Source organism: Aplidium turbinatum, chromosome 2 (genome assembly GCF_918807975.1).
Source record: "Aplidium turbinatum chromosome 2, kaAplTurb1.1, whole genome shotgun sequence".
Taxonomy (NCBI): Eukaryota; Metazoa; Chordata; class Ascidiacea; order Aplousobranchia; family Polyclinidae; genus Aplidium; species Aplidium turbinatum.
This window is the reverse complement of record NC_137473.1, coordinates 25,063,436-25,087,349: the sequence shown is the minus strand read 5'-3', so window position 1 is coordinate 25,087,349 and position 23,914 is coordinate 25,063,436. Positions and strand designations below refer to the sequence as shown.

Below are 23,914 nucleotides of genomic sequence, written 5' to 3'. Positions count from 1 at the left end.
GCACGCAGAGTTGCCAAATATAATTTACGCAGTCAGCAATTCTGTAAACAGAAAACAGAAACTACATTTTGGGCAGAAGAAACGCTAAGATATTTGAGAAACTTTTCGTGAAAATTTTTGTAGGAGTGCTGCAGCACCGCAGCACACACTAGCGAGCCGCCCCTGAAAAGCTGCTTATGCAAGTATGTGCTCAATAATTTTTAGAAGTAATCACAAATATGCAGATTTCTAAAAAAAAGACACCACGTTAAAGAAGGATCCACATAAAAGAAGATCAGTCACCTCAGGCTCATTTAGTCGATATCCGCTATTACTTTGTTACATTAAAACCAAGCCTACTCTATTATCATAACAAGCTGAAAAAGTCAGTTTTAAATAGAGCAGTGCCAATGTATTAAAGTAAACGCATAAACCGACTAGGGGAGGAGGGTAAGAGGGGGCTTTAGGCAACTTACTTTACTTTAGTTTGTTGAAAACTTTCTTTATGTAAACCCTGGCCCCCAAAAGCACAATAACAAATTTGAATATTTTGCCAACTAAGAAATTTTTTAATGAACCAAACGAAAATCGGTCGTAATCAATTCCTCCATTGGGGTTCTCCCCTAATCGCTTACTTTAAAACATTGAAAACGCTTTGTTTAACAATCTGAAAACATCATTTTATTAATTAGAATAGGTTCAGTTTATTAATGTAAGTGCGTAAACTGACCATGGGGAGAAGGGCAAGAGAGGGAACCTAGGCGACTGCCTCGTGTGCCAATACCTAAATCCACTACTAGGTGTCACACAAAAAGTGGCTTAGTGACTTCATCACCAGCCAGTCAATAACCAGTAATCGGAAATTTTCTAGTCGATCACATTTGATAAGAAGTTGGCCTCCCTGTAGTAGCGTAGGCTAACTCAACAAAGCTGGCTTATCGACATAGAAAGTAACTATTCCATCTGTCGATGCAGCATCGATCTTCTCCACGTACCATATTCACGCTACCAACAATATTAAAATATCGACCTTCGATCACACTGCATTCTGCCTCTCCCTAGGATTCAACAAACCTTTCTATTGACGCTTTGCCACTGTATAGATTTCCTCGGACGTTTAACAATTTTACTTGATACCCAAGCGCAAATTAATCTTGCCGGCTTGTGAACCACTTTCTACGCCTCTATAATGCGCGCGTTCTCACTCTTCTTCCTCTAATATACATACACGCCTGGATAACACAACTGTAGCAACATGCACTAATTTACGCCATGATCTTCAACATGTCTCTGTTGCGCCACCACGTGAACCTGTTTCTTTGAACATTTCTAGCACAGTTCCTGCGCAGTTCTCAATTGACTCTCACTTCGACTCGGACGCAGGTGTTTTTATCAAATAGCCTTCATTATATCTGTTTCTCGCCGAGTATTTTTCCAGCCCTCCATTTCAGTCACCTACAAGACGTAGCCTATGTCACCGAAAATGCTTGACGCGTTGTCCATGGCCGGGCTTCTCAAATTTTTTATTGTGCAACTCCGTTTCAGAAAATAATTTTACATGCGATTCTTTGGTGGAAAGTTTACAGTACACTATACACTTCCCACTAAAAACTGACTTTTAATTTGTTTATGATAATACAACGTGGCTTGTCCTTTATTTTTTGTTGTATAATTGACATCCTCATTTTTTTCAAAACCTAAAGAACATATATACTTCATCTTCATGAAGTCTTCTCACGTCTTGCCAGCTTTGATTTAGCCACAAAGTCAAGTACACATTTGGAGTGTTTAAAATCAATTTCTTTGGCCACTTTCTCTCCTCGCAAGGTATTCCACACAATCCTGACAAGGTAGCTGCAATCCAATCCTTTCCTCAAATAGATCCTTTCCAATCCAACCAAATAGACCACAATGACGCAGTTTCGTTGAAATGGTCGCTTTATACTTCAAATTCATTCTTGTTTGTGCCAACATTCAGCGACTACTACACGCTTGCTGTCCTCCCAACAAGGTCAGCCAAAAATGTCTTATTAGAGCACCTGAAGCCGAAGCATTAACACACCCACAAGATTGTTCACCAGGTCAAGACCTTGCATTAAAGCGTCATTGAGTGAAATGCCGTGGTGTTTTGCTGCGCAGTCGAACACCACTCGTAACTTGTCAGGCTTCCACGGGTGTAAAACCGGATGATGCGGCAGGTAGGCTACCATGCAGTATTTATCGTTTTAAATTCCTCTGTTGGAATTTTTCGGGCATATCCCTTCGAAAGGTAAGTTTCTATAACCTTAACATGACCACCTGCAGATGCGGCCTGATTTGTCACAGTTTTCAGATTTTTGTTACAGCTACTGTTAGTGGTTGACTAACCTTTTCTGAGATTTTTTTTACTTTTTGCTGTCTCTTAATGATATAAAAGCTTTTTGTTGCCTTGGGGAAGCAATAGCAAATGAGAAAAAGTAAGTTGAAAAACACTGAATCAGACTGTTATTGAAAAATTAACAATCTGACTAAAATCTTCGAAATCAAATTTTCCTTGCTTTTCAACATGTGAGGATGTTAAAACCTATTGTGTCATCTTGGGAAAACAGTAAAGAAAGCGTAAAATATAATTTTTGAAATATTTTCGCCTAAAATTAGCAAAATCTGGAAATTTCTGCTAAATGTGACAAATCAGGCCGTATCTTTAGGTAGCCATGCCTCAACAAATTTTTTACAGAGCTGCTCGTCTCTTGACAAACGTCTTTGCAGGCCAAGTAAACGACGATGCGCCATCTGGCGATTATCTCGTAGAGTCAAGGAACAGGGTCTGCAAAGGAATGGAAGTTGATACTTTCCGTCAATCTACTTGACTGATTTTGTCATTATATCACGTGCCAATCTATCCTCACGTGAGTTGGGCATGTCAAGTGCTGATTTCTCATCGCCAACGTCCGTTTTCCATAAACACTCGACTTGTTTCTCAATGACAATGTCTCTCAATTGAGCAAAGTTGACTTGATGAAAAGAAGAGGAAGTTGGTGACAGAGATGAGCCCAGCAAGAACCAAATTAACGGGGTTTTTATAGCGATCGGCTGATCACGTGATCCCTTCCGTGCACGCTAAATGCAAAACACTTCTCGGTTGTCGACACCAATCAACAGATTCACACTTCTACCCTTCACATAGGGAATTTCAGATCACCTAGGTGGGGTAGTCCAGACAGTTCCTTTTTACCCGGAATGGCATTTGGAGTAGTAGGAATTTCATCTATTGATGTGACTCCAGGCAGCACAAACTCTTGTCTGTCATATAGGGAGGACACAGACAAGCTTACAGATATTCCATCATATATTTAAGACGTGTTAGAAAGAGTCTGCATGAATGGCATAGGGAGATGAAAGGACGGGAGAAGATGTCTCTTGAAATTACACAGAAGGTCTTCGTCAAACGTCAAACGGGAGGATACGTTCGCCTTTGCTGTCTGGTAGACCAGGTGACGTGAATCCAGCTTCACCGACAATGAAGTAAGATAAGTCAGCGTCACTAATCGCATCTGCTCGAGATTGCAATTCCAGTTGTAACATTTCAATTTTGTGGTCAGCTGGTCAACTTTTTCTCTTTGCTTCTATTCGAGGTTCTTCGCTCTTCCTCTCTGCTTTTATCCGAGCCTTCTTTCTTCCTCTCAAGCTTCTTCTTGAATATGAAGCCTTTCCCATTGAGCCAGTTTCAGTTGGATCAGCACTTCACGTTGCCTTGAGCTTGCTCCGGAGCTGGTGCTTCCTGAGCGTAGGCTCGCGGAACGATGCGAGGATCTAGACTTCTTGCAGGAGGTAGATGGCACCGGCAAGTGGTAGTCGTTTCGATGATGTGTGTTCGATTCCCACCCAAACCATACCTTTTTTTCTGTGGTCAACTTTCAACTTTCTGTTTGAATGCTATAAAAGTCACAATAGACCTTTTCCACAGTCAACAATTGAAGGGTGACCTGGAAAACAAAGCACTTCACGAGCTGAGTTCCTTGTGGTTGTTGTTTTAATCGAACAATCGCATTGTTAAATTTAATTTAAAATATATCAGTTAACAACTAAAGTAGTAAACTTCCTCTACAGCTGTGATAACCTAGCTCAAATATAATTTTGATTGATTGATTGAATCTTTATCCTCGGACTGGGAAAGCTTCTTGAAGAGCTTAATCCTGGCAGTTTCGCATACTTCTAGAGGCTTTGAATCACTGACACAGGCCCGGTCACCGATATTGACAGAGTGAAGTTTCCGATTGTTGAAGTCTTGTTAACGGAGAATTATTCCATTTATTAGATGCCGCTGAATGGAGAGCAATACTTAACGTGCGTTGCTCAAGCGCACACCCCGAGAGTCGAACCAGCGCCGCTTGATCTTGAAGTTTCTTCGTTCCAGAAGTGACAGGCTAACCAATAGAGCTATCGGGGCGTTTTTTTATAAACATTATCTATATTGTTATTCCAAGTTTGTTTAATTGGCTAAATAAACATTAACAAGCTTGGTAAATGGTATTCTTTAAATTATGTTCATTTAACAAGGCTTATTACTCCTGTTGATTCACCTTTACCTTTTTAGGCCATGAGTAAACGTTATTTTCACAGGCAGAGAAGCAAAAAAAGAGGCTACAAACGGAAGCCTATCTGGTAGTCCGCTACTGTGTCGGCGTGAAAGCAAATGTTTGTTTACAATCCTGACAAAGTGTCATAGCTTATGCACAGTTACGAGAGCCCATTAACAAGTGGCTAATCATGGCATCCGCCCCCCTGCTTCCGGCGCCCCTGGCCCAAGATGCATTTGTGAACTTTCAATTACATACCAATATTTCAGAAACTGTTCAAACGCCACATCTATTTTCTATCAATTTGAAAAGGTTAAATTTACTCTAAAATTGCTCACAAAACGCCCATCAAACGTCACGCAACTTTTAAGTGCCACTGTCACACTAATTTACTGCATGAAACGAACTCACATTGTTACATCACATGCACAATGCCTATTCACTTCTTGTGCCGTTAGCTGTTATCGCATGCTATCCTTAGTGTTTCAGGCAGTCAGTTCTTCAAAGATTTAGTTTTTTTGGGCCCTTTGAAAGTCAACTCTGCAAGATTTTTGCTCTCCAGGTTCATGTTGTTGCGATCCTATTTGCTTTTTGTGTTCTCACAGTGTTTTTTCATCTTGTTCATACTAGTATTTCTTTTGTTGCAAGTTTACCTTCTCGGTGCGTTCTTACTAGCCTACTTCTTTTATTTCGTTCTTACTGTGTTTACTTTGTTTATACGTTCTGTTATATATTGCGCCCTCCTGTTAATTTACAAGTGTTCACTTAGCCTAAATACCATCACTTTTTTTCTTCATCTGGAGCAATTTGAGTTTGAGACTCCTGTGCTAGAAAGTCGTTCTTTCACCGTTCTCACAGACGCAAATTAGCGCACTCCACTGTCTTACTGCATCGCACTCGTCTCACCATATTCATCATATGACGCAGACCCTGTCACCGAGATTGCAGGGGAAGGTTTCAGCTTAAAGTGTTGTTTATGAAGTATTCCACTAGGTGCCGCTGACTGCAGATAAAAGATCTGTTTTTGAAATGCGTTGCTCGATTGCACACCACAAAATTGATTTAGTGCTTCTTAATCTGTCCATTCATTCTGCTTATTCATTCATTCATTCATTCAGGTCTCTCGAATGCATTACCAGGTTGATGATAACACAGTAGGTCTATGTTTAATCATGCATTCAACACAATTGTGCTGAATTGAAAAATAAGCTATAACTTACTATGTTTATTTTCGTTACGCAAAGTAAAATCTAAAACGCCAAAGTAGTATTGCAATGCAATGGTTGGTTGGATTAGAATTCTTACCCTTGGACTGACAAAGCATTTGATAGGTTGTTCCTGGCAGTTTCGCATGCTTGTAGAGCAGTGGTTCTCAACGGGGGCGGTACCGCCCCCCAGGGGGCGTTTTGACTTTGTAGGGGGGCGGTATGATTACTTCGGCTTAAGGGGGGGGGGGGGGGCGTTTTGTTTATTAGGTGGCATTCTGGTTGAACCTATCTACCGCCCAGCGTAACGATTTAATCAAAGAGCTTCTGTCTTCGTGGTAGCATTTCCTACCTTATACCTGGTAGAAAAGGGATTCAGCTGTGTTGTTCTGCTACTATGCTACATACCAAACTGCGAAACCCACTTGACATATCCATAAAAGGTGATCTTCGAATGTTTCTCACTGACTTTACACCAGATGTGAAGAAACTGGCACTTTCTCACCAAGTCCAAGGTTCACACTGACTACCAGTAGGCCTATAACTTACTGTTTTCATGCTCGCAAATATATATTTGCTTTTATCAAATATAGTTACTAGTCTCTAAAACCCTTAGTCCTTACAGCCTGTTTCACCCTAAAAGGGGGATCATCAAAAGATCCTTATTCTAATAGAAATAGAATTCTATTTGAATAAGGACCTTCTGATGATCCCCCTTTTAAGGCAAAACAGGCTGTAAGGGTTTGGTTTTAGAGACTGGTAACTAGCCTATATTTGATGTAATTCGCTCTGCTTGGCTTTTTGCATGGCATTGAGCACTTTTTGTAGTATTATTACTATTTATTCTTTTATATTCACTTTTCGCAATTAATCGTTTTTGTTGGGGGGCGGTAACATTTTTCCCGTTCATGAAAGAGGCGTTGGGCCAAAAAAGGTTGAGAAACACTGTTGTAGAGGCTTTAAACCACATACGCAGGGCCGGTTGCAGAGATTGACAGACTGAAGCTTCCGATTGTTGAAGTTTTTTTGCTGGGGAACGATTCCATCCACTAAGTGCCGCTGAATGGAGAGCAGTCCTGAAGTACATTGCTAAAGCGTACGCCCCTATAGCCGAATAGCGTCGCTTGATCTTGAGTCTGGCGCCCAATAGATTCTCGCTTTTCAACCTTTTTGTCATTGTGGAACTTCTGGTTTACTTTTGAGTTTGTCAAGGAACCCCACTAGCAAAAACTTTGATTGAAACAATAACATTCTTGTAAATAAGTTTTATCATTACCATGAACAGGTGACGCAGCAACTATCAATAATTCTATTTCGGCTATTGACTGCACTCAACCTCATTTAACTCAAGGGCCAACTTAGAGTGCGGAATGCCGCACGAATCACGATGATCTCAAACTTCCGAATGACGCATCAATATATTGCAGCGAGAAGTCAATTTTGCTGAAACACGAGGAATTCTCGTGAAACCTTTAATTTGAAACTCCCGCAATCCCACTACATGTTGAATAGCACTACAGTAGAGGATTGTTTGAAACTTTTGGGAGACATTTTCAAAATATTTGACATTCAAAGGAAAGATCATTTTCTTTTCATTTTTTTCAGCAAATCCTCTTCCCTTTAGCGTTGCGCAGGCATCTGCAAGCATTCAAGTTGCCAACTTCGTCCAATTTCAAGTCCAAATTAGACTGTAATTCAAAGAAAAAAGTTATATTGATGCAGATGTTATTTTTCTATCGTAGGCTAAGTTAGAGTAAAATCAAACCATTCTAACGAGTATTTCAAACATATTATACTTTTAGCACAAAATGAAATCCTAAGGTAACTTACCTGAAAAACGTCTTTGTACTACACAGGCAGGACCGTGTTAACCGCCCCACGTACCTTTCGGCCGGGGGAACCCACGGATGATTAAAGGCCCACTCATTTAAATCTATCTAATGGATTTTGACTGTGTAAAAAATAAAAAAAAATACTATAGAAGCTCGATAACCAATAGCTAATTAATTTAATCATGCAAAGCCGCATTTCTTGCTTTCCAAACCCCACCTTTAACTATGGGCCCACTCATGATTAGTTAAATTAGTTCGTGTAACGTTTTTCGACTTGTAATTTTACATTTTCTTTTACATTTTTGTAAAAACAATTTCGTGCATCTTGACGATATTGGGCAAGCATAGTTGGGGATTAAGAGAGTGAAAACTTTTTTGTGTCTAAGAAAAATAACAAAATAATGCAATATTTCGAAGTAAACACTGCTCACTCAAACATCCTAGTTAACTAGTAATATTTAAATTCATAAATTTCAATGTGAATCGAGATAGATTATGAAGTGAAAATGTTATATGTGAAAGTGAGGACACCTCAGGTAAAATTTTTACTAGCCTGCTGAAGGGCTGCAACACACTCGGCTATACAAACTCTCAAGAAATAAATTATTAAAAACCTTCTGTGGTTATGAATAAAAGATTTTTGAAATAGTAAGCTAACTTAAACAGTAAACACAGTTTTTACCCCAAGCCAATTTTAGTTTGATGAAATTAGTTACATACAAAGTGTGCATTTTGATAAAAAATGTTTGCTCTTAAAAATACCTAAAAAGTGACAAAAACAAGATTATATTTATCAATATACATAAAATGAAAAATCGAAAGATAAATTTGACTTTGCACTACAACTGTAACGACACTTTGAACTGAAAATCACAAACTGAACAAATGATACAAGAATGATTACGAGTAAGTTATACGGAGGGAAACAGATAACATGAGGTGTAAAGTAAACTACAGGCATTTGGCAAACAATTAAAACACACACAAAAGAAACGATGAGCCACAGGCGAATAACTGCCTGTTGAGAGATGGATTAAAGTATTACGTTTGATTCTTAAGGCTTCCATGATCTTATTCTGAAATTCAGTTCTGCCTCGAGAGATGAGTTTAAATTAGTCGATCGAGACATTTTTAGTGCACGTTTCACAAGAGGCGAAGTGCTCTTTACTTGCACTTTTGGTTGTAAAGTTTGGGTTTAAGTGCTACCCGACCCTTGTCAACAGATGTCTGGTTGACATACCAATGTATGTCTGGTTTGCGTCACGCAAACAACTAAATTTATACACTATACTTGAAGAAAAAGCAAAGGGGGTAGGCGACTTCAGTTGAAAATATTGGTGCACTTAAAATGTTTTTTATCCAGGATGAATATCACATGAAAATTTCTTTTTTATATGTTTCGCTAGTTTTTTTTTGCAAAACTTGTTGAATTTTTTCCTAGAAAAGTATACTAATAAAATAACTAAAATCTAATTCTTCAAGCGTGTCTTTTGGTTCATCAGCCTTTCCAGGAAAAGGTCGGGGAGCACTTAGACCTAAACTTAACAACCAAACGTGCAATTAAAGAGCACTTCGCCTCTTGTGAAACGTGCACTTAAAATGTCTCGATCGACCAATTTAAAATCATCTCCCAAGGCAGATCTGAATTTCAGACTAAAATCATGAAAGCCTTAAGAATCATACACATACACCACATGTACACCACATACACCACATACATCACATACACCACATACACCGCATATACCACATACACCACATACACCACATACACCACATACACCACATACACCACATACACCACATACACCACATACACCACATACACCACATACACCACATACACCACATACACCACATACACCACATACACCACATACACCACATACACCACATACACCACATACACCACATACACCACATACACCACATACACCACATACACCACATACACCACATACACCACATACACCACATACACCACATACACCACATACACCACATACACCACATACACCACATACACCACATACACCACATACACCACATACACCACATACACCACATACACCACATACACCACATACACCACATACACCACATACACCACATACACCACATACACCACATACACCACATACACCACATACACCACATACACCACATACACCACATACACCACATACACCACATACACCACATACACCACATACACCACATACACCACATACACCACAAACACCTCATGTGATCTGTTTCCCTCCGTATAATTTACTCGTAATCATTCTTGTATCATTTGTTCAGTTTGTGGCTTTCAGTCCGGAGTGTCGTTACAGTTATAGTGCAAAGTCAAATTTATCTTACAGTTTTTCATTTTTTGTATATTGCAGATTTAATTCCTGATGAGGACACAGCACGTACTTGTCGAAAACGTTTGAGTTATTATGTTATACCTATATTTTGTATGTGTGTATTACATTATGCTAAACCCGCTAAGGTTACTTTGTGTTGCTTGTCCATGGTTAAACAAAAACTCTCTGCCAAAGCTTTATCATTGTTTATTTGGTACCCGGTCAATTGGTCGAAAGACAATTGGTCGACAGTCATTTGGTCGACAGACATTTGGTCGACAGGACGTTTGGTCGACAGACATTTGGTCGACAAGACATTTGGTCGACAGGACATTTGGTCGACAGGACGTTTGGTCGACAGACATTTGGTCGACAGACATTTGGTCGACAGACGTTTGGTCGACAGACAATTGGTCGACAGACATTTGGTCGACAAGATATTTCGTCGACAGGACATTTGGTCAACAGAACGATTCATTTTAGGGTTAGGGTTAACTAACCCTAAAATGGGGTTAACTAACCTAGGTTAACTAACTAGGGTTAACTAACTAGGGGTTAACTAACTAGGGTTAACTAACCCAAACCTAACCCTAACCTAACCCTAATCCTAACCTAACCTAACCTAACCCTAGCCCTAACTCTAACCTAACCTAACCCTAACCCTACCCTAGCCCTAACTGTAACCCAAATGTCCTGTCGACCAAATGTCTTGTCGACCAAATGTCTGTCGACCAAATGTCTGTCGACCAAATGTCTTGTCGACCAAATGTCTTGTCGACCAAATGTCTTGTCGACCAAATGTCCTGTCGAGCAAATGTCTGTCGACCAATTGTCTGTCGACCAAACGTCCTGTCGACCAAATGTCTGTCGACCAAATGACTGTCGACCAAATGTCTTTCGACCAATCGACCGGCCACCGTTTATTTATGTTAGACATTTTACTTTGTTAAAACTGTGGTCCTTTCCCAACTTTTTTCTATATCCTTTTCTGCACTGTCGGCATAACCTATTAGGCTAACTATGTGGGGGGGGGGGGGGGGGCTGGGCGAGATGGTGCTCACACGGCCTTGTACACAGGAAAGACTGGCCAAATACCTCGACGTGCAATATTTCTGGCAGTGGATTGCATTCATAATTTACATTCCATTGCCCACTAAACCAACATGTTTTCAACAAAAAACCGTGATGTAAGTGAACCTCATCCAATCATCTTGTAGCCCTCATCATTGGCACAATTACGGGCCTACGTTTTGTGACTTAGGTATATTTTCGTTTCTGCCATGAAATAAATGTAGGTTACTGTCACAATCAACGTGCAATGCCTCGCGATGGCTTGCTTTGTATCTTCAACGAGCGTGTTGTTTTGGTTGTAGAATTCTGGTGCGATGTGTTATTATCGGTTATGACCTGAAGTAACCTCTGATTACGAAATCTGTATTATGTAAAATGTGTTTTCTGGAATCATTTTCCCTACGTGACATTCTAGAGACTTCTGTTGTTTACATTTAAATGTTGCTTGATAGAACAATGGTTCTTTATGATGTAACCTTACGTAACCTTCTCGAAGTTACTGGACTGAACAACCAACTATAAATAGTAGTGTAGTTTGTGTAAATATTATTATGAGATTATTATGAGTTGGTTATGAGTTGTGGATTGGTAGTTGGTGCAGAAATTATTGTTGATTGAAAGTTGAAGTAGTCGAATACAAGTAGATGAGAATTGGTGCTGATATAAATTGTGTTCGAAATTAGAGTTATTTGAGAAGCCGTTCGTTAAAGTCCTTCAAGAAGTTAGATTATCATTTCACTAGTAGAATTATTCGATATTTAATTGACTGCTTTTCGGTTTGACCCATTAAACTACGTCATTGAACCTTTCCAAGTCTTTTTCCTGGTAAGAGATAGAAAGAAATCGTGACATTCTGGGGGCTCGTCCGGGAAAAACTGAAAAAGAATAAACCGAAGAGTACCGAAAGATTTATTGAGAGAATAATAAATTAACAACAAGCTGTCAAAATGGCGGATACCGTCAAAATGGCGGATACCGTCAAAATGGCGGATACCGTCAAACATGAGATGATTGAAGACTTACGGAGCATGGCTGAACGAATGGGGCTGAGTGACAATGAAAAGTCTCAGTTTGTGATGGAAGAGTATCACAAGATAATGGCTCAAAAAGCTCAGCGAGAAGCTGACGAAAGAGAAGATAGAAGAGCTGCTCGTGAAATAAGAAAAGTAGAACTTGAAGCCGAAGAGAAGCGGGCACAACGCGAAGCAGAAGCTGAAGAGAAGCGAGCAGAACTTGAAGCTGAAGAGAAGCGAGCACAACTTGAAGCTGAAGAGAAGCGAGCACAACGCGAAGCAGAAGCTGAAGAAAAACGTGCACAACGGCAGTACGAAGCAGAAGCTGAAGAGAGAAGAGCGCAATATGAATTGGAAAAGTTAAGGCTTGATTTAGAAAAACAAAAACTGGACATTGGTGAGCGATCTAATTCTACTAATGATAATGTTCGAGATGTTATTGTGGCGCAAGTTAGACGTCCAGATTTGCCATCATTTGTTGAAGAAAAAGATGAGCTGGATAGTTATTTGTTAAGATTTGAAAAATATGCTACAATAGCCAAATTGGAGAAGTCGACGTGGGCTACCCAGCTAAGCATGTTATTATCGGGACAAGCTCTTGATGTATATTCAAGACTTTCGCAAGAAGAGGCCATGAACTACGACAGATTGAAGTTAGCTCTGTTAAAGCGATACAATTTTACCGAGCATGGATACCGCCAAAGATTCCGTGAGGCAAAGCCTGAACGACACGAAAGCCCAGGTCAATTTATTGAACGTTTAAGAAACCTTTTGTTAAAATGGTTTGAACTTTCGAGGGCCGAACAATCATTGGACGGATTGGCAAACCTTATAGTTAAGGAACAATTCACAGATTCATGTTCAAAAGATCTGTCTGTTTATTTGATGGAGAGAAGTCCAAAGACTCTAGAAGACATAGCCAGTGTGGCGGAACAATACTTAGTTGCTCATGATGAGAAGTTGTCGGTTGAAGAGACGTTGGTATTCGATAATGATGAGGAGCAAACAGATAATTTTAAAGGAGGTGCGGTTCCAAGAGAAGTACGTTGTTTTAATTGTAATGGCTTAGGTCATAAGTCTGTTAACTGCCGGAGGAAGACTAACAGAAATCATCAGGAATCGAGAAAATGGTGCAATCGTTGCAATAGGCAAGGACACGAAGCGAAGGAATGCAAGGACAAGTCGTTTTCCCTATCCAATCAGTCTGGAAAAGATAAAGACACGGACGTTTATCGAGGTGGTTGTGCGTTAATGATTCCTGAACCCACGCTTGGGAATGAGAGATCCGAAGAAACAATACCTGAAGATTACCTGCCAGTAGTGGATGGAACAGTTGGAAACAAAAAGGTAAAAGTTTTACGTGATTCTGGTTCTACGGGTATAATGTAGAATTTTGACGCGAATTCTACGTTAAAGAATATCTTTCTCACTGGCGCCAAACAGTGGATTGGATTATTATATGCGTCGCTCAGTTAATACGGTTATGCGCCTACAACAGACAGAAAAACAAGCCAAGTAGATTGAATCTGAACGCGGTCTTGAGTTCTGTTAGTTTATTGTGGCAGATAGGTTGCAAGATTACAAGTCAGAAGATCACAAGGTCACAAGATCACAAGTTGCAAGTCGAAGGTTCAGTCACATAGGTTGCAGGTCGCAAGGTCGGCCACAAGGTTGCAGGTCGCAAGGTCGGCCACAAAGTTGCAGGTCGCAAGGTCGGCCACAAGGTTGCAGGTCGCAAGGTCGGCCACAAAGTTGCAGGTCGCAAGGTCGGCCACAAGGTTGCAGGTCGCAAGGTCGGCCACAAGGTTGCAGGTCGCAAGGTCGTTTAACAAACTTAGTGGGCAGATATAGGCTACTTCAATTCTAGATAGAGCTGGTGATTATAGTTCAGACTCACCGAGACAACAATCAGGGCTTGAAGTGATAATCCGTACAAACAATAATCCAATAATAATAGTCGTAACAGTCATACAGCAATTGATTCTACTAGTGCATCTTATTCAAATAGAATACAAAATTTACAGTTAGTAAATGGTCAAGAAATATTTAACATAAAGTTTCTCAATTTATGCTTTAAGAGTTAAGATTTAAACATCTCGTTTTACCAAATGCAGCTAATACAAAACTCAAAGAGAATTTCTGGTCTACGCTCTCAAACGTTCGCTTTGCTAAGCCTTTTATGCTGAATTGCTGATATTGCAAAACACAAAGAAGATGCGCTATATAAAGACAACGATAAGAAAAAATAGCTTCAGTAATATGCCTTGGTTGAAGAAAGCAAGCGGATAACAATCGTTCGCTGACGTTCATACAACATCTTTCAAGATGCGGCGAAAGCTTCGAAGAAATGTTGTGCTACACCAAGTATTTACAATTCACATACAGACAACGACATTTAGACGTTGAATTACCGTTGGCCGTGCTATGCCAACGTTTAAATGGATGATGAAAAACAACGATTAATTTTCAGCCCACAAGATGACATAAATTGTTTTTTAGAGCAATAGAAGTTAAAAATAGCATTTTAAAACAACACACTACAGATATTCTGGTGCCGTTTCATGAGTCACAATCTCTGCAAGCCCAGTCTCTTGTCTAGAAACTGACAGCAATTATTTAAACGTGTGTTTCGGGAAGAATAAGGAATTGCTAAAAATGTAAATTGTTTTTGTACAATTCGATAGACAACTAACTCCGTGGAGAGAGATATATGGATTTAAGTAAACACAAGCTTTATGTCTGTAAAAGTAACGTAATAATTCTATCAACACGAAAACACGATTGACGTTTCAGAGGTTTTCTTAAAACAACAAAGAATAGAGTGGCTGCTACTTGACATGTTATTCAAGTCGATTATAAAATTAACATATAATGGTGAGGAGAGATTTAGTAAATGACAGTCAGTTAACGGGAAAAACTGGCCATGTGATGTCGATAGATACCACTTCAATCCAAGGACCGTTAGCGAAGATATATATCGAAACTCCGTATTGTAGTGGGACTGTGAAAGCGTTATGTTTACAAAACCCTTTAGTTGATCTTATAATCGGAAATGTTACTGAGAGAGATTCTGAAGTTACTTGTTATTCTTGTGGCAAGAATGGTCACTTTGCTCGAGATTGTTCTGCAGATAATCGGCGACGACCATTTGGAGTTTGCTATCGATGCGGTAGACGCGGACATTTCGCCAGGGAATGCGTTGCTAACGGCGGACATTCGGAAAATAGACGTTGCCGTAACAACCATTGCTACCGATGTGGGGAGATTGGACACATAGCCAGGAGCTGCTCTTTTGATGAAAAGGCTTGCTATAACTGTCACAGAGGGGGTCATCTGGCCAAGGACTGTCCGGAGAGGAAGTGTTTCCGATGTAAGAAGATGGGTCATCTCGCTCGCCGGTGCACTGAAGACATTGAGGACGATGGAAACTTTTGCAGAAAACGTAATTATTGTTTTGAGAAACGCTGTCGTTGGTAGTTCATGCAACGATGGACTAATGAGTCGTTGAAGATAACTTATGAGAATTGATTTATCGAGTAATTAATTGTTTTGTAATGTGTTTTGTTTTGATTGTGTTGTTATATTGTTTGCAACAATATTCTAAGGGGGGGCGTATGTCACAATCAACGTGCAATGCCTCGCGATGGCTTGCTTTGTATCTTCAACGAGCGTGTTGTTTTGGTTGTAGAATTCTGGTGCGATGTGTTATTATCGGTTATGACCTGAAGTAACCTCTGATTACGAAATCTGTATTATGTAAAATGTGTTTTCTGGAATCATTTTCCCTACGTGACATTCTAGAGACTTCTGTTGTTTACATTTAAATGCTGCTTGATAGAACAATGGTTCTTTATGATGTAACCTTACGTAACCTTCTTGAAGTTACTGGACTGAACAACCAACTATAAATAGTGGTGTAGTTTGTGTAAATATTATTATGAGATTATTATGAGTTGGTTATGAGAGTTGTGTTATGAGTTGTGGATTGGTAGTTGGTGCAGAAATTATTGTTGATTGAAAGTTGAAGTAATCGAATACAAGTAGATGAGAATTGGTGCTGATATAAATTGTGTTCGAAATTAGAGTTATTTGAGAAGCCGTTCGTTAAAGTCCTTCAAGAAGTTAGATTATCATTTCACTAGTAGAATCATTCGATATTTAATTGACTGCTTTTCGGTTTAATCCATTAAACTACGTCATTGAACCTTTCCAAGTCTTTTTCCTGGTAAGAGATAGAAAGAAATCGTGACAGTTACTATAGTTTACATATGTCTACATTGGTCTCATGCATTTTTTTTCAAGCTTAGTCCATGAAAATATTCCGCGTACGCCACTGGTACTAACGTATTTCCCCGACGCCGTTTACAATCGCAAAGCACTGTGCTCTCTGTGTAGAAGAAAAAGCCCCTTTACTGTCAGTTAAGTGAATTACGTTCGATCAACCAGGATGACTTCTTTTTCAAAAAACCCGCAAGTTGATTGCGATTCAAATGCTCTCAACATCAGTCCTGGGAAGGAGCTTACATTAGTCAACAAAGAAATAGCAACAGCAAAGTCGTCGTGTGAGCTTCTGGGACAGAGGGTCTATCCTTTTACCACCCTAGATTCTCGATGTTCCCGGACTACACTGGAAGGCTACTAGAGAGTAGCCAGTCTTTGGCTTCATCATCTATGACGCGCAGACCTTCCACTCCGTTAGGTGACTTGAAAATGGTCATTCATGATGTGATCTGCGGTCTGCTCCTCGACAGCACATTTACAGGAGGAGGAAGAAGCCATTCCCTATTGGTGCATGGTTGAGCGGAAAAGCCCGACGCCCGTACGGAGACGGTTGAGGCTCACCTATACCTGTCTTTGTAGTGTCAGGCCGATGGGGCGTGTGTCGGCCTCGGAGATGAACAAATGGAGTCTGATGGTACCTGACTTCCATTCAGAATTCCATTTATGATCCGCCCAAGTCGCAGCAGAGATGTCTTGTTCATCAGCTTCGTTAATCAGAAATTGAGCGGCTGGAAAAATTAGGTGGCTTGAGTTCAGTCGATGGTGAAGCCATATATTATGGCGCTCGTTTGGTGAAGCAGAGATCTTGTGGTGGAGAAGATGGTTGGGCTCCAGTGCACGTCGGCCGAGAGACAGAGTGGCTTCTTCGTGACGAAGCTCAGTAGGTTGGATGCCAGCGAGAATGGGGAGACTGTCCAATGGCGTGGGACGTAGGCATCCGGTCACTATGCGCAGGGCGCTGTTTATGACTGTGTCGATGTTATGGCTGTGAGCACTGAGGCACTAAACAGGTGTACAAGTACAGTAATCTGCTGAAGAGTAGACAAGGGCTAGTGCTGATATATGCCTTCAGCTGGAGCCTGCCAGGCGCTTGAGTAGCGCAGCGCGGGATGTCAGTTTCTTGCCAAGTGACACTAAATAGTGGTGTATGTGAGCGATCTGTCTAGTGTCACCCCAAGATGCCTTGGTTCGGGGCAGAAGAACAGAGGTTTTCATTTGTTCTGAACATGTAGCTCACGATCAGCTTCCCGATTGTGTAGGTGAAAAGTTGCTGCCACAGTTTAGGTTTTGCTGAGTTCCAATCGCAGGTTCTCGAGATAAGCTGAGAGGGCTTTCATGTCCTGGCTGAAGGTGTCTTCTAGATTTTCCCCAAGTCTTTGTGGAGTGGAGAATTGTCTGGTCGTTCGCATAAGCGTATTTGCGGAGACCGTGGTTGGAAGGTCGTGGGTGTAGAACTGTAGATGTTCAAAAGAAGGGGAGCCAGGACGGTTCCCTGTGGGACGCCGTGTTTCAGGCGTCTCAGTCTGCTTCGTCTTGAGTTGCAGGTGGTGAGGGTGACCGACCTGACCATAATCATATGGTCAGGTCGGTCAGGAAGCAGGCGAAGCAGTTTGCAAGTAAGGCCGCGATGACATACGATGTCATAGGCAGCTGTGAGATCTAGAAAGACAGCGCCTGCCTTCTTTTTTGTTTCAAAACTGTCCTCGATGTCTTGGGTCAAGAATGTAACCTGATCTACGGTGGATTTTCCGCGCCAAAACCCAGCTTGCTCTTTTGGAAAGAGCGGTTCGATGATTGAGTTGACGCGGGTATAGATCAGCTTTTGGAGCATTTTGAAAGAAACACAGAAGAGGGATATCGGAAGATAACTCCTTGGGTCCTCTGGTGACTAGTGAGGCTTAGGCATCGCAACTACTAAAGCTTTTCTCCAGATTTTTGGAATTGTGAGGTAGTGCAAGCAGGAAGAGAGGAATCTACCATGACCTACTAGAACACGGCCAAATATGTTGCTATTTGAGGAAATTTCTAAGAGTCTGAATTGTTACAATCATAGCCATGACAAACCTGTCATCTTACCATTTCCAGAAGTATGTAAAATAAGCAATATTTGCACCTAGACATATGTTTGGCTTGTTTAACCGGAGATTAGGTATGTATGTAGAGCACAGTTTGCACTATAATAATGTAATATGTAAGACCTTCCAACTGCACTCTGGAGGTAGTATCGTTTGGTGCAATTGCATGTTCCATTTAAAATATCAAGGACTTTTTTTTGAATTCTGGGTAAGCTGTTCATTTCATGCCAATTTAAATTTTAGTTTGCATTGTTTCTCGCCAAGTTTAATTTTGCAAGTAAAATATGTCTTTTGCGAAAGACCCTGCTATACAAAAAACTTATCGACTGTATTATGAGACTACCTCCAGGATTCAATTGGAAAGTCTTACATATTTTGCATTATTATTGCATAAATTGTGCCGTACATAGCTAATTTCCGGCAAAACAAGCCAAAATATGTCTAGATGCAAATATTGCTTATTTTACATACTTCTGTAAGTGGGAAAATGACAGGTTTGTCATGGCTATGATTGTAACAAATAAGACTCTTAGAAGTTTTCCCAAATAGCAACATATTTGGCCGTGTTCTAGTAGGCCGTGAATCTACGTAGCCAGGACTTGAGGGCAGGGCCAGCATGAAGCACAAGTTCTGGACAGATCTTATCCGCCTTGGAGACTTGTGTGGTTTCACTAGGCGGAGGACGGTGGCGAACCGCTCTGGGGTGAAATCTCTAAAAATTGTTTCTTCTTGTGGTGTTTCCACTCGCCATAGAGCGGATATTTCCTTGGCCACAAGGCGGGATGCCTTGCGGTCCTTTGTCTTATAGACCCCGTTCTGCACTAGCTGGAAAACGATGGCACTTACAGAAACTGGACATTGGCGAGGGGAGTTTGTTGAGCGCCCAGTAAAGTTGTTGATGATGCTCCATGCTTTGCGGCTTGAGTGTGAAAGTCGATGGTTTGGGCGGCTTTGTTCCATCGCTCTGAAAGCTTCTTTGTGTCCAGACGCTCAAGCTGTCTAGTTGCGGCGGTGAGCAGTAGCCTACCAGGTGTGGAGTTTAGGTAGAAGCGATAAAAAGTCTCACACTCAGTCCCAACATGGTGTATAACTGGTTCGATGGCCACGTGGTATTGTCGCCTTTGCGGCAGTTATTATGGCATTGCAGAAGTCCTGGTATGCCTCGTCTGCGTTGCATGTTTCAGGTGATGGTAACTTTGCAGTGGACTTGTTGGTCAAGACGTATTGATTCCAATTATCGGCTTTTTTGAAGTTCCATCGCTTCACCGGTGAACTCGGGACATGATCCACAAGTTTTGGGGCGATGATGAGGTACGGTGATGTTGGAACAGCGGGAACATCTCAAGCACACGTCTGTCTGAAAGAGAGCTGTCGACGCTCGCAAATGCCAAGACAGGGTTTGTCCCTGTTCCCTAGTGACCGGAGTAGAACCTGGCTGGTTCCTTTGGGTTGAATAGGAAGGCAAGATGGTTTGTAGAGGCCCAGTCAGCTAGCATTCTCCGTCGCTGCTTGTGTTGTTGTAGCCCCAGTCGGTGTGCTGGGAGTTGAAATCGCCAGCGTAAAGACTGGGGGGACATTGGAAGGGATGGTGGAAATATTCTTGAGGGTGGGGGCATGTGGATGTTGATGATGTTGTAGTCTGAGATTCAAATGCACACCCACCCAATTTCAGCATCAGTTGGAGATTGGTCGACAAAGGTCCACTTCAATCTCTCATGCACAAACGTGGCAATGCTTCCTGCGATAGACCCGGCTAGCATGTAGTTGAGAATAGCTAGCTTATCTGCAGAGGTCCAGTGGGTCTCTTGGATGAAGATGACGAGTGTCCGGTAGGTATGGGCAAGCTGCTCCCTAACTTTGATCTTGCTTGTAGTGTAGCCTTCTATGTTGAGCTGCAGAATGGTAGGGCGGCAAGTTTTTTTTTTCGTTTCCTATCTGCTTTTGTGCAGATGTGCAGATGGTAGCCTACTCACATGATGGAGTACGAGGAGCCACTTGTCGTGCAGCAGCAAAATGAACACATACATCAGTTAGTAGTTGATGCTTTATCGTACAGGTACAATAAAAATACAACAATAGGCTACGTAATAATATTATTATCTCACATTTTCGCGAAGGATTCCTGTTATCATGATGTTATCCTCCACAGCGGTGGCACCCATGGTGAGGAAAGTACCATACAGCATCGTAGCGACATCGTTTGTCATGATATAGCACAGATTGTTGCAATAGTCCGGCAAACGTCTTTTTGGATGCTTTTTTTTAGATTCTTTCTCATCACTGTTTGGTGAGACCTATTACCAATACTAAAGATGTTATGGCGCTTTAGAATATGGTTACACAGACTAATAAAGTGACTTATAATGAAGTGGTCTGTCCCAATACAGTTTGTAAGTAGTAACCCAGAGTGACAATTGAACACGTCTACTACAAGCATCAATCATTGCTTAATATGTATTGAAGTACACTGGCCTAAGTGGTACCCGGTCATTTGGTCGACAGACGTTTGGTCGACAGTCATTTGGTAGACAAGACATTTGGTCGACAGGACATTTGGTCGACAGACATTTGGTCGACAGGACGTTCGGTCGACAGGACATTTGTCGACTGGACATTTGGTCGACAGAACGATTGATTTTAAGGTTAGGGTTAACTAACCTTAACCTTACCGTAACCCTAACCCTAACTCTAACCTTAACCGTAACTCTTACCCTAACCCTAATCCTAACTCTAACTCTAACTCTAACTCTAACTCTAACTCTAACTCTAACTCTAACTCTAACTCTAACTCTAACTCTAACTCTAACTCTAACTCTAACTCTAACTCTAACTCTAACTCTAACTCTAACCCTAACCCTAACCCTAACCTTAACCCTAACCCTAATCCTAACCCTAACCCTAACCCTAATCTAACCTAACCTAACCTAACCTAACCCTAACTCAAATGTCCTGTCGACCAAATGTCTTGTAGACCAAATGTCTTGTCGACCAAATGTCCTGTCGACCAAATGTCCTGTCGACCAAATGTCCTGTCGACCAATTAATGTCTGTCGACTAAATGTCTGTCGACCAAATGTCTGTCGACCAAACGTCCTGTCGACAAAATGTCTGTCGACCAAATGACTGTCAACCAAATGTCTGTCGACCAAACGACCGGCCACCGGCCTAAGTAAGCACATCAATGTACTTTCGCCTCGTTAGTTCAGTGGTTAAGCGCCCGACTCAAGATTACATGGCGCTGGTTTGGCTCTAAGAGCATGCACTTGAGCAACGCAATTTAGGACTGCTCTCAATTCAATGGCTCCTAATGGATGGAATAATTCCCCTGTAACAACATTTCAACAGTCAGAAACTTCATTCTGTGAATCTCGATAACCGGCCCTGCGTCTGCAGTTCAAAGCTCCTACTAGCATGCGAAACTGCCAGGAATAATAATCTATCAAATGCTTTGTCAGTCCGAGAGTAAGAATTCTAACCCAACCAACTATTGTGGAGTCTGTAAAGGTGGGCTGCAACTACAATACATTTGCTTTCATTTAGCGTTTTAAAACCCTTTTTTGTCAAAACTTAAAAACCTAAAAGATGATTTTGATTTAAACAATTCTGATTGGTCAAAATTGTGATGATGTAGTTGGTTGGCAAATTGTGATTTAGGTACGCTACTTCAAATATAAATACACTATAATAAGTAGACGACCCTAAAAAAGAATGACTTATTTGAGGAGGTTTTACATAACAAGAGTGCGTAAAGTTTTGTAACCACAAACCGCATTTCGCTATTTGCTCGTCTTGGCTGACCGCATTTAACTTTTCACTCACTTTGTCCTTGAAATTCGTAGAGTAACCAATCCGACGTTTTTGGTTATAGGCTATCAAAATAACAGAACTCTCAGTTTATTTGTTTGCAATTTTACACCATTCAAACAATTTAAAATGATAAATTGAGCACTTTTAGCAAGCAGTATGATTTTTGTTTATTTTACCAGTGCAGATACAAACAGCTTGTTTTTGCCTGATGCTGCTGGTTCGCTGTGGTTTGTCACTAGCTTGCGGAACACAGTTTCCTAGACCTAGTCACGTGCATTGTGCAATGATGAGTCTGTGGTGGCACGTTGCTTGTTAGCATGCCCGCTTATATACAGTCGTCGATCGGACGACAACACTTCTGGGCATGATGATGGCGAAAAGTGATCAGGACACGATGTTCTTCTTTATTGATTCGTTTATTGATATATTCCAACATAATAAGCTTGACGTTGAACGACAGAATCCAGGCAACAAGAGCACCAAATGAAAAACATTGGAACTGCTCTCCCGTGATTTGTCATAACCTAATATCCGCCATTTTCAAGTTTTCGAGATAAACGACCTTTTTGTGTTTAGCCTATAGCTATAAAATTAACAAGGTAAAACACTCGAAGTTGACTTTTGGAAGGCTGGAGCGGACAACCAAACAAAGTTTTTAAGAATGAAATTTGAGCCAGGTTTTTGTTTGTTTATTAAAATATGGCTTCTATTTGGTTTTGCAAGATAACTAGTTATAAAAAAGTATTAGGTTTGTATGATAAAACCTAATATATACTCTCGATGTTGACTTTAACCGCCTTATTGGCTTATTTAATGTTATGTTTTTGTATGATAAAGCCTCATATAAGCTAAATGTTGACTTTGACCACAGTATGTTGGCTTTGTAAGCCTAAATCAAACCTAAAGTACCGGTAAGCCTCTGGATTTCTCCCAGAACTGTGTAGCCTATCATTTCATCACTGTAATCTCTAGATGACTTTGCTGATATCACAAAAGCCTGCTAGGTTAAAGGCTATCGCTGATTCAAAATTAGTTGCTGGTAGCCCACTTAATAACCATGCCTTCATTTAAGGCAGAGGTGATGAACCTGCGGGCCGCATGCGGCCCGTCAAAGAGTTTTGTGAGGCCCGCAAAACGATTTGACAGTCGCTCATGCATTAAAGACGAAAGACATCTCAAAGCTGTTTTGTGCATTCACTGGTACACCTTTCCTTTGCTATTTTCTTGCCCTAAGCACTAACTTCGAAGGTTTAGAGTTAGAAAATAGGAAAGCTATAAGGCAAAATTGTTTAAACACTATTCACCAACTTCACCTTGTATTTTTGGTCGATTCCAATCTATGACGTCATAGAATTTTGACAAGCGCTAAGTTGTGTGGCCCGATAACTCATGTGTAGGCCTAATTGACAAAGTGGCCCGCGACCGCAAAAAGGTTCGTCACCCCTGATTTAAGGCTACCGTACTACATTGGCTCATTGGCTGCACAGCATCTGGGACAGTTGATTAAAAATGACTAAACACACTGAGTAGCGTAGCCTACTCCCGGGCCTCTGCTTTAAAATCTTAATAATCGTATGCAAGCTAAGTTATTTAGCGTAGGCTACCGTAAAGTCAACTAAGCCATTAGTACACCAGTAGGCTACGAAAAATCAAACTGATCGGCGAGACGTAAATGATACGGCATTTAATGAAAAGAAAAGCTAGTGTGTTCGGATGGACATTTTTAGGCTAGCCTACATAA

General features: G+C 40.9%; 1 protein-coding gene across 1 annotated transcript in view; it reads right to left on the bottom strand.

Annotated features, from left to right (window-relative positions):
* Positions 1-7,165: 7,165 nt before the first annotated feature.
* LOC145788454 (lactosylceramide 1,3-N-acetyl-beta-D-glucosaminyltransferase B-like) overlaps positions 7,166-23,914 on the bottom strand; it is a 58,439-nt gene continuing 41,690 nt past the window's right edge. The window contains exons 5-6 of the mRNA XM_082600220.1: positions 20,472-20,660; positions 7,166-7,431 (exon numbers count right to left, since the gene is read on the bottom strand). Coding sequence (XP_082456346.1) covers positions 7,345-7,431; positions 20,472-20,660 — 276 coding nt within the window. The 3' untranslated portion in view covers positions 7,166-7,344. The remainder of the gene's footprint in view (positions 7,432-20,471; positions 20,661-23,914) is intronic.